General features: G+C 43.9%; 1 protein-coding gene across 10 annotated transcripts in view; it reads left to right on the top strand.

Moving 5' to 3' along the window:
* The window catches only part of akt3a (v-akt murine thymoma viral oncogene homolog 3a), a 522,194-nt gene extending 509,009 nt beyond the window's left edge, over window positions 1-13,185 (top strand). For 9 of the 10 annotated variants that reach the window (XM_038815257.1, XM_038815276.1, XM_038815325.1 and 6 more), the window contains one exon: window positions 11,213-13,185. In XM_038815257.1, coding sequence (XP_038671185.1) covers window positions 11,213-11,298 — 86 coding nt within the window. In that variant the 3' untranslated portion in view covers window positions 11,299-13,185. Of the gene's footprint in view, window positions 1-10,351; window positions 10,776-11,212 lie in introns of those variants that run through there. The other variant, XM_038815267.1, reaches the window with a different exon arrangement.
* The last annotated feature ends 210 nt before the right edge of the window (window positions 13,186-13,395 follow it).

The following is a 13,395-nucleotide window of genomic DNA, read 5'->3' as shown; positions in this document are numbered from 1 at the left end:
AGCTCCCCCCTAACCACCGCCTTCAGCGCCTCCCAGACCACCCCTACCTGCACCTCCCCGTTATCGTTAATTTCTAGGTACCCCTCTATACACGTCCGGACCTGCCTGCACACCACCTCGTCAGCCAGCAGCCCCACCTCTAAACGCCACATCGGATGTTGGTCCCTCCCCTCCCCCAACTCGAGGTCCACCCAATGCGGAGCGTGGTCCGAAATGGCTATTGCCGAGTATTCCGCACCTTCCACCCTCGAAATCAACGCCCTGCTCAAAACAATCAATCTGGGAGTAAGCCTTGTGGACATGGGAGAAGAACGAGAATTCCCTAGCCCCCGGCCTCATGAATCTCCAAGGATCCACACCTCCCATCTGGTCCATGAACCCCCTCAGCACTTTGGCCGCGGCCGGCCTCCTACCCGTCCTGGACCTAGAGCGGTCGAGTGCTGGGTCTAGCACTGTGTTAAAATCCCCTCCCATTATTAAACCCCGTCTCAAGGTCAGGAATCCGGCCCAACATACGCCGCATGAGGCCCGCATCGTCCCAGTTCGGGGCGTACACATTGACCAGCACCACCCGCTCCCCCTGGAGCTTACCGCTTACCATCACGTATCTGCCACAGCTGTCCGCCACCACACTCGACGCCACAAACGATATTCTCTTCCCCACCAAAATCACCACCCCCCGATTCTTCGCATCTAAACCCGAATGGAACACTTGCCCAACTCACCCTTTTCTCAACCTTACCTGATCCGCCACCCTCAGGTGCGTCTCCTGGAGCATAGCCACATCCGCCCCCAGCCCCTTCAAATGCGGCACCACCCGGACCCGCTTGACCGGCCAATTCAGACCCCTTGCATTCCAGGTGACCAACCGAATCGGGGGGCTATCGCCCTCTCTCTCCGCCCCGATCAGCCATAGCTCTTCCTAGGCCAGCCATGTGCTTGCGACACCCGCACGGCTCGTTCCCCACAGTGGCAAATCCTCGTCCCGACCCCACCTAAAAGCCTTGGTTCCCCTTCGGCCCTTCCAGCAGCAACCCGGTCGTAGGGCCCCCCTAGCTGCGTTGCTCCTCTCATTGTACTCCTGTAGGTCAGCTGACTCCTGCTGACCCCACCCGCTCCCGCCACCCCAACGACCCCCCCGGTGTAACACTGCTCCTCCCCTCCCTGCCCACCAACAGGCACAGTCCCCTCCCGTTCCGGCCCACGCCCGGGAAAAGAACCCGCGCTTCCAGCTTTAGCCCCGCCCCTCAGCCCCTAGCGCAGGGAAAAAGTCCTTGCCACCCGCTCGGCTGGCCCCGCCCCCTCTGGCGCAACTCCCATTCCAGGCCCAAACTCCCCAGGCCACCCTACCCATCCCCGAGGCCCCGTCCACCTTTACCGACCTTCAACCCTTCCCAACCCAACAACCCCCCCCTTTTTGCCCGACCGCCGGGCCGACAAAACCTCGCACAAACTCACAAAGAAACAAAGGAAGAAGGAAGAAAAAACCCAAAACACTTTACAACAATCCCCGACGCCCCCCCCCCCCCCCCCCCCCCCCCCCCAACCCTCAGTCTGAGTCCAGCTTTTCGGCCTGAACAAAAGCTCAGGCCTCCTCCGGAGAGTCAAAGTCATAATGACGGACTTTATAGGTGACCCAATGGCGCGCCGGCTGTAACATGCCAAACTTCACCCATCTCCTGTGCAGCACTGCTTTCGGCCGGTTATAACCGGCCCTTTTTCTCGTCACCTCCGCGCTCCAGTCCTGGTAAATATGGATCTCCGCATTCTCACACCTGCTGCTCCGCTCCTTCTTGGCCCACCTGAGCACACATTCACGATTGATGAACCGGTGAAACCGCACCAAAACCGCCCTTGGCGGTTCGTTGGGCTTGGGCTTCCTCACCAGCACCTGATTGGCCCCCTCCAGCTCCAATGGCCCTTGGAAGGACCCCGCTCCCATTAGCGAGTTCAGCATGGTGACCACATAGGCCACCAGGTCCGATCCCTCCAGCCCCTCCGGGAGACCCAAGATCCGCAAATTCTTCCGCCGCCAGCGGTTCTCCATTTCCTCTAGCCTCACCTGCCATTTCTTGTTGAGCGCCTCGTGCGCCTCCACCTTCACCGCCAGGAGAGGGTTTGATCCTCGTCCTTCGAGGCCTTTTGCCGGATCTCGCGGATCTCCGCCCCCTGGGCCGTCTGGGTCGCCAGAAGCTTGTCAAATGAGGCCTTTAACGGTTCCAGCAGCTCAGCCTTAAGCTCTCTAAAGCAGCGGTGGAGCTGCTCCTGCGCCCACGCTGCCGGTTCCCAGCCCGCCACCATCTTGTGCTTCCTCCCTCGCACCTTTCTCTGCTCCAGTGTCGATTTTTTTATTGCCCTGCTCCTGGTCCAGTCCATCCACCGGCAGGAAAGTGTTGCCGTTGCCTTCCCACTCCGGGAAAAGTCCGTCCAGCACCGTTACGGGCCCTTAAAAGAGCCCAAAAGTCCGATAATCGCGGGAGCCGCTGCGAAAACAAGTGCAGCTTAGGTCCGCATCGTCACAACCGGAAGTTCGCCTTCTCAATCTTGCCCTTCAACTGAGATGTGGTGATCCTCAGGTTAAATCATCACCAGCCAGCTCTCCCCCTCGGGAAAGCAGCCTATGGTCATCTGGGACTTTGGCGACTTTACTTATGCCAGTAATCATGGGGGATTCTAATTTGCATTTAGATTGGAAAAATCAGATGGGTAAAGTCAGCCTAGATGAAGAATTCATAGAATGTTTTTTGGATAGTTTCTCAGAACAGCACATTCTGCTGCCAACCAGAAAACAGGCTATACTAAACCGAGTATTGTGCAGCAAAATAGGATTAATTAATGACCTATTGAAGATATTCCTAGGTCGCTGCAATTATAATATGATTGAATTTCGCATTCAGTTTGAGGGAGAGAAAAGAGTGGGTCCGAGGCAACAAGAAAGAAAAATTCCAAAGGGTCAACCCACCATCTGTGGTTAGCTTAATAAAAAGTTAAGGAGAATATCCACCATAAAAGCATACTATTGCGCAGGTCAGGAGATTGGACAGAATATAGAAAACAAAATGATCAAAAGATTGATAAGGAAAGAAAAAAAAGAGTACACGAGAAAGCTAGCGGGAAACATTTCGACGGATAGTAAGAGTTTCTATAGATATTTCAAAAAGAGCTAACTAAGTGAACTTTGGTCCTATGGAAATTGAGTCAGGGGAATTCATAATGGAAAATAAGGAGTTGGCAGGTGAATTAAACTGCCATTTTGTACCCATCTTCAGTGGAGGATACAAGTAACATCCCAGAAATAGTTGTAAATCAGAAAATGGAAGGGAGGGAGGAACTCAACTGGGGGGTGGGGTGAGGGATTACAATCACTGGGAAGTGTGACGGAGCAAATTGTTAGAGCTGTGAGCTGACGCGGGCCACGGTCCTGATGGACTTCATCTGATGGTCTTAAAATAAGAAGTGGCTCGTGAAATCATAGAATTCCTACAGTGCAGAAGGGGGCCAATCAGCTCATTGAGTCTGCAGCGACTCACTGAAAGAGCTCCCTACCTAGGCCCACTTCCCCTATAAGGGGAATTTCTCCTTATTTTTGCCGTTATCATTATTGATCCATGAATGCTTAATGGACGTGTATCTTTAAGTCGAGCAGCAAAGAGGATGCGGAATTCAAAAGTTATAGCATAGTACTCTCTGCTAGCTTTGGACAACAGAGCTCTGACTTTGTGGCACCCGAGAGAAGGGATTGGACTTGGTTTGATTGGTTGGCTGCTGGCCAATGAATTGTCCAAAAGACTATTCTGCCTGGTAACAGGTGGTGATTGGAACCTGCCTGAGTGGGAAGATTTGCAGAGACCTCTAGAAACCAGAGTTTGAATCCTGGATGCTGAGAGACACTGACCTGCTCTCTCTCTCTTGCTCACTCTCATGTTTTCTTCAGAAAAGCAGCTTTATTTCTGGAACTGCAGGGACCTGAGTGAATCTGCAGTGAAAACCATTACAGACTGGGAAGCAGAAATCTTGACCTGAAAGTCTAGTTTGAAGAAAAGTATGCCAGCAACAGCAATCTGAAACAAATGCTCTTTTTTTTCATTTTTACTTATTCTTTCACTCCTCTCTTCCCCTTTGTGTTTTTGTCTTGTCTGTTTATAGAGGGTAGGGGTAAGTTAAAGTGGGAAGATTAGGAATTAGATAACAGTTGTATTTTCTGGATATTTCATTAGAGTTTTTGTTATAAATAAAAAGTAATTCTGTATAAATTTACAAACCTGGTGACTGTAATTATTGGGGAGCCAAGGGCCAAAGAGTTTGGCCATTTTTCTAAGAATTATTGAGAGGCTGGAATTGACTGCGCCCAGGCCCAGGGTGTCATGATACCCCACCTTATCCCCATAACTCCACCTAAACGTTAGATACTAGGGGCAATTTAGCATCATCAATCGACCTAGCCTGCACAGTCTGAATATTTTTTAAAGCAGAAGTAGATCGCTTCTTGATAAGAATGGGGGTAAATGGTTATTGAGGTTAGACAGGAATGTGGAGTTGAGGTTACAGTCAGATCAGCCATGATGTTGAATGTTGGAGCATGGTCGAAGGGCCAAATGGCCTACTCCTAATTTACCTTGGTTCAGACGAGGGCAAAAGAGCTGAACTCAAGTGAGGTGAGAGTGGCCCTTGACATTAAGATTGTTGTGGTTATTGGAGGTCAATCATCTCAGTCCAGGATATCGCTCCAGGAGCTCCTCCGGGGTAATGTCCTAGGACCTTTATCACAAGTCAGAAGTAGAGTTGTTTATAATTGCACCATTCATGCCTGCTCAGATACTGAAGCAGCCTGTGCCCATATGCAGCAAGACCTGGATAACATTCAGGTTTGGGCTGATAAGTGGCAAGTAACATTTGCGCTACATAAATGCCAGAGAATATATCCATCTTCCTTTGACATTCAATGGCATTGCCATCGTTGAATCCCGCACTATTAACATTCTGGTGGTTACCATTGACCGGAACCTGAACTCGACCAGCCATACGAATACTCTGGCTTCAAGAGCAGGTCAGAGGCTTGGTATTCTGCAGAGTATAACTCACCTCCTGACTCTTAAAAGCTTGCCCATAATCTAAAGGCACAAATCAGGAGTGTAATGGGATACTCCCCACTTGCTTGGATGAGTACAGCTCCAACAACATTCAAGAAGTTCAACACCATCCAGGGCAAAACAGCCTGCTGGTGGGCACCCCATGCACCACCGATGCTTAGTGGCAACTGTGTATGATGCACTGCAGCAACACACCAAGGCTCCTTCAGCGGTTCCTTTCCAAACCTGCGACCTCTACCATCTAGAATGTCAGGCAGCCAATGCATTCAGACTTCAGACACGGCCTGCAAGTTCCCTTCCAAGCTACACACTGTCCTGACTTGGAACTATATCCCCGTTCCTTCACTGTCGGATCAAAATCCTGGCACTCCCTTCCTAACTGCACAATGAGAGGATCTACACTGTATGGATTTCAGTAGGTCAAGGAGGTAGGTGTTCAGGACAATTAGGGATGGGCAATAAATGCTGCCTAGCTAGTCACAACCACATGCTATAAAAGAATTAATAAAAAAAGGTTTCTTGGAGCAGGATAACTTTTTTTTCCCTCCCCAATCCAGAAAAGAGTGTGTGTGAAGACTCAAACTATGATAACAAAAGATAATACAAAACAAAACCTTCCATCTCAATGTAGCAACAAAATACACAGTTTAAGATCTTTAAATTGGTATTATGACATTATGCACCACTTCTGTGAAATACATGCCCAAAATTGTTTTGCACCATTAAGAAAACCTACAGTATTGGAGTCATTTTGGCCAACTGACTTCTGAGCAAGTTCAAAGATGAATCACTGTATATTTGTACTTGTGATCATGATTTGTATGCCTGAAACCCAGCAAACAGCAGAATTGAGATGCATTGCCAGCTGTGGAGAATTCTAAACTCTGGAGTATAACAACATTCATACAGATTTCTGATTGTATGTTTTGACAATTTCAGAAACAAAAACTGAGTTTATTACATTAGGAAATAAAGGATTAACCTCATTGTTTACATACAAGGTAAATGAAGTGTTGCTTCGCTCATTAGTATAAATAGAATTAACAGGAAAGTTCAGTCGAGTCGATACCCAAATAATTGCAGATTTGCTTGTGAAGGCTTACAATACGATGTGTGTACGATTTGTTCAACTGAAGAAATGTATAAGTGATTTATGTTAATCCATTCATTCCGGTACGCCTCTTGGGGAAATCAATGGCTTTTTTCAGGTTTTAAATTTATTTCTGTCACCTCGGCATCAAAGCCAAGGACACGGGGCCATGACTGTCTGATAGTTGGTCAACGGGTAGCAAAACTTCAGTTTGCATATTTTCCACTCTTAAGACAAATCATAGAATTTACAGTGCAGAAGGAGGCCATTCGGCCCATCGAGTCTGCAAAGGCTCTTTGAAAGAGCACTCTACCCAAGCCCACATCTCCACCCTATCCCCGTAATCCAGTAACTCCACCCAACACTGAGGGCAATTTTGAACACTAAGGGCAATTTAGCTTGGCCAATCCACGTAACCTGCACAAATTTGGACTGTGGGAGGAAACCGGAGCACCCGGAGGAAACCCACACACACGGGGAGAACGTGCAGACTCCACACAGACAGTGACCCAAGCCGGGAATCGAACCTTGGGCCCTGGAGCTGTGAAGCAATTGTGCTAACCACTATGTTACTGTGCTGTCCAATCATTGTTCTTACTCTAGTACAGACTGTACTTCAAATAGTATACGTTTAAAATTCCCTATTTCTGATTTTGGCTGGCAACATGCACCAATTTATTTTGTAGCGGTGTGAGCAAAGTTTGTTCTGTTTACCGCAATGTGCCTGAAACCCCTCCTACTAAAGCAACTAATGGGAAAGGAAGTTTGTTTCAGGAGGTGGTCACACCCCATAGATTAAGTGCCTCAGTGTCAGTCAGGGACAGCAGGATGTGATGACTGCAAGTGTGGCAGGTAGAGGGATCCTGAATTCAAAGCAGAGGACCTTGTCCAACAGATATGAGGTACTTGCTCCCTGTGTGGATAAGGAAAAGGGCTGAAGGGAGGGTGAGCTAGCCAACCACTGCACCGTGGTACAGGAGGCCATTCAAGCTTGGGAGCAAAAGGACGTAGTCGTTGTAGAGGATTCTATAATTAAGAGGATTGATAGCATCTTTTGTAAGCAGGATTGAGAGTCCTGCATGGTATGTTGTATGCCCTATGCTAGGGTGAGGGACATCTCTGACTGGATTGAAAGGATATTGGAGTGGGAGGGGGAGGATCCAGTCGTTGTGGTCCATGTTGGGACAAACAACATAGACAAGACTAGGAAAGAGGATCTGTTGGAGAATTATCAGGCACTAGGATCTAAATTAAAGAACAGGTCCTCAGGGGTTATAATCTCAGGATTACTACCCGACCGCATGCAGATTGGCGTAGGGATGAGAAAATTAGGGAAGTAAACACGTCGCTAAAGGAGTGGTGGGGGAAGAGAGGTTCCTTTTCATGGGGCATTGGCATCAGTATTGGAACAGGAGGGATCTGTACTGTTGGGACGGTCTTCACCTGAACCTACCTGGGACAAGTGTTCTAGCGGAAAGGATAAATGGGTGGTCTGAAGAACTTTAAACTAGCAAGTGGGGGGGGGGGGGGGGGAAGAGATGGGTGAAACTATATCAAGAATACTGTGTAATGAGACAGGAATAATTAATGATCTCCTAGTTAGGGATCCTTTCTGGAGGAGCGATCACAGTGTGATGAACTTAAAATACAGATGGAGGATGAGAAAGTAAAATCCAATACCAGTGTCTTGTGCTTAAACAAAGGAGACTACAGTGGGATGAGGGAGGAATTGACTACTGTAGACTGGGAGCAAAGACTTTATGGTGGAACAATTGAGGAAGAGTGGAGGACTTTCAAAGTGATTTTTCACAGTGCTCAGGAAAAGTATATACCAGTGAAAAGGAAAGACTAGGAAAAGGGATAATCAGCCATGGATACCTAAGGAAATAAAGGAGGGCATCAAATTGAAAGAAAATGCATACAAAGTGGCAAAGATTTTTAAAAAATCTTTATTGTCACAAGAAGGCTTACATTAATACTGCAGGAAACTAGAGGATTGGGAAATCTTTAAAGGTCAAAAGATAGATTATGAGAGTAAACTAGCTCAGAATACGAAAACAGATAGCAAAAGTTTCTACAAATATATAAAACAAAAAAGAGTGGCTGTGGTAAATATTGGTCCTTTACAGGATGAGCAGGGGTATTTATTAATGGGAAATGGCCAAGGCATTGAACAGGTAATTTGTGTCGATCTTCACAAAGGAAGACACAAATAACATGCCAATAATTGATGGCAAGGAGGCTATGGCAGGTGAGGACCTAGAAACGACCATTATCACTAAGGAGGTAGTGTTGAGCAAGCTAAAGAGGCTAAATGTAGACAAGTCTCCTGGCCCTGATGGAATGCACCCCAGGGTACTAAAAGAGATGGTGGGTGAAATAGCAAATGCGCTCGTGGTAATTTACCAAAATTCACTGGACTCTGGGGCAGTTAAAGCAGATTGGAAAACAGCAAATGTGATGCCACTGTTTAAAAAAGAAGGTAGACAAAAGGCCGGTAACTATAGGCCGGTTAGCTTAACTTCTGTAGTAGGGAAAATGCTTGAATCTATCATCAAGGAAGAATAGCGAGCACTCTGAATAGAAATTGTTCCATTGGGCAGATGTAGCATGGTTTCATGAAAGGCAGGTCACGTTTAACTAATTTATTGGATTTCCTTGAGGACGTTACGAGCGTGGTGTACAACGTATGCGGTGTATCTGATTTCCAGAAGACATTCGACAAGGTGCCGCACAAAAGGCTGTACGGCATTACGGGTAATGTCTTAGCATGGATAGAGGATTGGTTAACTAACAGAAAGCAAGGAGTGGTGATAAATGGGTGTTTTTCTGGTTGGTGATCAGTGGCTAGTGGTGCCTCAGGTATCAGTTTTAGAACCGCAATTTTTTACAATTTACATGGTGATTTGGAGTTGGGGACCAAGTGTAATGTGTCAAAGTTCACAGATGACACTAAGATGAGTGGCAGAGTAAAGTGTGCAGAGGACACTGAAAGTCTGCAGAGGGATACAGATAGTTTAAGTGAGTGGGCAGATGGAGTACAATGTTGGTAAATGTGAGGTCATCCATTTTGGTAGGAATAACAGCAAAATGGACTATTATTTAAATGGTAAAAGATTGCAGCATGCTGCCGTGCAGAGGGATCTGGGTGCATGAATCGCAAAAGGTTGGTTCGCAGGTGCAGCAGGTAATTAAGAAGACAAATGGAATTTTGTCCTTCATTGCTAGAGGGATGGAGTTTAAAAACAGGGAGGTTATGTTGTAACTGAATAGGGTACTGGTGAGGCCACACCTGGAGTACTGTGTACAATTTTGGTCGTCTTACTTGAGAAAGGATGTACTGGCACTGGAGGAGGTGCAGAGGAGATTCACTAGGTTGATTCCAGAGTTGAGAGGATTGGATTATGAGGTGAGACTGAGTACACTGGGACAATACTCAGTGGAATTTAGAAGAATGAGGGGGGAATCTTATAGAAACATAAACTTATGAAGGGAATTGTTAAGATCGAAGCAGTGAGGTCGTATCCACTGGTGGATGAAACTAGAACGAGGGGGCATTGCCTCAAAATGAGAGGGAGCAAATTTAGGACTGAGTTGAGGAGAAACTTCTTCACCGAAAGGATTGTAAAATCTGTGGAATTCACTGCCCAGTGAAACAGTTGAGGCTACCTCATTGAATGTCTTTGAAGCAAAGATAGATTTTTGAACACTAAAGGAATTCAGGGCTACGGTGAGCGGGCGGGTAAGTGGAGCTGAGTCCACAAAAAGATCAGCTGTTATCTTATTGAATGGCAGAGCAGGCTCGAGGGGCCAGATGGCCTACTCCTGGTTCTTATGGTCTTATAAAAGCGTATCTGCAGGGATGATGAGACACCAATTAATATTAGAACCAACACATGGAATAAAAAGATCAAGTATATTAGTTCCATATAGTGTTACTATCATCTATTTTTATCATGTTTTATGCATCAGTTTTTTGTCTCACTATCAATACAAACTCGAAGACTTAAAAGGGGTGGACAAATATATTTGTCCATCCACTGCTGTGACCTAAAACTTGAGGAAAGGTTAAACAATTCAAAATTTTTAGACGAACATTTGCCATTACATACATGTAGCAAACTTATACTGTAACAACATTTATTTCCAAAATCACTTCCTTCCTTTTCAGAGAGGAACAGAATAGCACCCTGAACCACATGCAACAATCTTCTAAGAGCAACACTTCACTGCTAAAGTTCAAACAATTGAGAGCAAAGATTGAATACAGAAAGTTTTGTATGTTTAACACAAGGAGTCAAAGGAAGGGCATCCGTTATTTTTATCCTCATCACCCATTGTCTCGGCTTCCTTTTGAAGAATTATCAAAACTTACAATATCAAACCTTTCCTTCAAAATACATCTAAATGTGCTGTGAAGTTAGAAACAGGCTGTGTAGTTAGCACAAAGTAATTTAGTTTTACAATGTTAATGCAAGTCCCCAATGTGTACCGACAGTGTGCATGTTTATATATTATGTGTGATTGTTTTCGAATGCTAAGTTTCAGATATTACCAGATGAATGCAATGGCATAAGTAAAATGGATATATTTATTACTCTCTTTTTACCTGGTTACTGTCATTAGAAGCTTTAAAATTATGTGTTAGCCTATTAACTGCAATAACCAAATGTGCTATGTTGTGCAGAGGAAATTGGATGTATATTTGATGTAATGAACATATTCTATTCATGTAAACATGCTGGTTCTAAGCATTCTCATTATGATTCAACAAGTATTTTCTAGTCCTAATTGTTAGTGAATTGTTTTAATGTATGAGTAAAACTAGCAGTTGTATTGATTAATTGATGCAGCTTGTTGGAATACTTTTTAATATGCCCTGTGGGATATATCTAATCAGAAAGGGGGCATAATTCTAAACCATTCTGTTTCAATGCTAAATAAAAATCTGCTAGGTATGAAAGGTCAGAAGATAGGTTTGTTAAGATCTATTGTAATTGTCTGAAATGTAACTATTTTTGTTTGTTCATAGATGATGAGGATGGCATGGATTGCATGGACAATGAAAGACGGCCCCATTTCCCCCAGTTCTCATACTCTGCCAGTGGAAGAGAATAGGACATCAAGTCTTTTCTGTTTTTTTTGCTGCTCAGCTGTTGTCATGGTGTATCACTGGAAATCATTCCTGAACAATATAAGAGTTTGAGCTATACTTGATTTCAGAGGCAGGGCATCTTCAGGAATCATTTCAAGTTGAATGTTTTTTGCATGAATCTAAATGTCAGTCTGAAGATTCAAGCTGTTACCTCCTACTATTTTGACATAATGTCCTGCAAAGAGTATTTTTAAACATATGAAGTCCTAATAGGATGTATTGTACATGATGCAGCATTTATGCATTTTGGCCTGTAAATGGAACAGAGTTTTAATAGAGGCTGAAGAAGGTATTTGGCAAAATTTCACAATAATGACAAAAAATGAAATTTCAGCACCCAATGCAACTTGTGTACCTTTTGTTACATTCATTTCTGCTGTTCTTAGCAAGCATTTGTTTGTGATGTATGGCAAGTATGCAAGTTTTTTTGTTAAACATATCACTGAAAAAATGAGCTGGTGTCATTAATAGCTGGCTAAAAATGGGTATTTGTGATCAGTTGCCAGAACTCAATCCCTGTCAATGTTAAAGTTAGTACCAACCCATGTACCTGAAGGCTCAACTTTAGTCAGCCTAGCAAACTTATTATAGACTTATCAAGTGCAATCGCAGATTTATTTTTACAACTTTGGATAATCCACATTTCTGCCTGTATATGTTTTATGATGGCTGAAGAATATAGACAGGCATAATGTTCAGATTTATGATTATCACCAAATGTATTTGGGTAGAGAATTTGTGCCACCAGCCTTGGTTGGTAAACAGCAATGTTTGCCTGTAAACTTGTGGACTAGCTATTTTTTTCTGGTGTTGATTTTGAATGTGCACATGTTAAACAGATGTAGTATTTATTTTTAGTAGTAATGGTCATTTGTTTGCGTCAGATAAGTTCCATCATCAGTGAACAGTTCTAACTGGAAGTTTATAGATGGTGGTTGACCAACTTTAAAGTGCTAGTCTTTTTTTGTAAAAGGTTTTTCAAACTGTCAATCCATAAGGTTTTGTACTTTGCTTAGCTTACTGGCTTTCATATATTTACTGCAAAGTCTAGATCTTCAAGGATTAAGTCTGAAATTACCTTTACTGACTGAGTATGCCCTCTTGTACTGCAGCCATCTTTGGGCAACGGGCCATTCCTGTTTGATTGTGAAGATTTGATAGCTTTGCTTTAACACTAATCCATTTGTTGTCACATTCCTGTGGCATTTTGACTCTAAATGCTTTTATGACTATAACACATGTATTCACCTTATTTGCAGCTTCACAAGGTTTAGCACTCCTTGTTGAAGAAATGCATTGCTACTACAGTATACTGGCAAGGTGACAAGGTGGGGTCCTCTACTAACTGAAGGGTCTATATATTACACCTCAATGTACACACTTTGCTGCTACTATTTGTACTGTCTAAAATAGAACTTCCTGTATCTGCTACTAGTAGTGTATTACAGATGAGCATGAAAAAGATGTAAAGTATTTATTTTAAATTCTTAAACTGGTCATTAATTTTGCCTCTGTGTAGCTTAGGATTTGTGAAAGATCTTGACCTTGCTAGTTCTACCATTAAATGCATAAAGATCTAGTCATATGGTTAATGATTGTAAGCAGAAGGGACTAAGAACCTTAGTGAACTGTATTACTGTTGGTAAAATTTAACTGTTTATTTCCTTAAGTATATGACCCACAAGGATGTGAAAAACTGCAACAAAATGTTTTTGTACACTGTACATCCTTAGTATTTTTACACATAAATGTATATGATAGGGATGCACATTATTTTCCTTCTTACAGACTGCTTAAATAAAGTACTACATCAATCCGCTATTGGGTTGTGTAGTCTTACTACTTACTAATTTTCGTTGTTTACCTTGTGTCTGTTTGGCAGTAGCGTATCAAATTTGTCTTCAATCAGTTGAGGAAATCTTTCAAAATAATGACTTGAACATTGATCTATATTTTTCTAGGGCTGCTAACCAAATTTTATTTTATGATTCCAAATTCAACTGAATCTAAGTTTTTTAAATTGATTGTTTTAAATATTGCAAATTATATTTTGCATTTTC

This window comes from Scyliorhinus canicula, chromosome 1 (genome assembly GCF_902713615.1).
Source record: "Scyliorhinus canicula chromosome 1, sScyCan1.1, whole genome shotgun sequence".
In the NCBI taxonomy this organism is placed as follows: Eukaryota; Metazoa; Chordata; class Chondrichthyes; order Carcharhiniformes; family Scyliorhinidae; genus Scyliorhinus; species Scyliorhinus canicula.
This window is presented reverse-complemented; position numbering and strand designations above follow the sequence as displayed.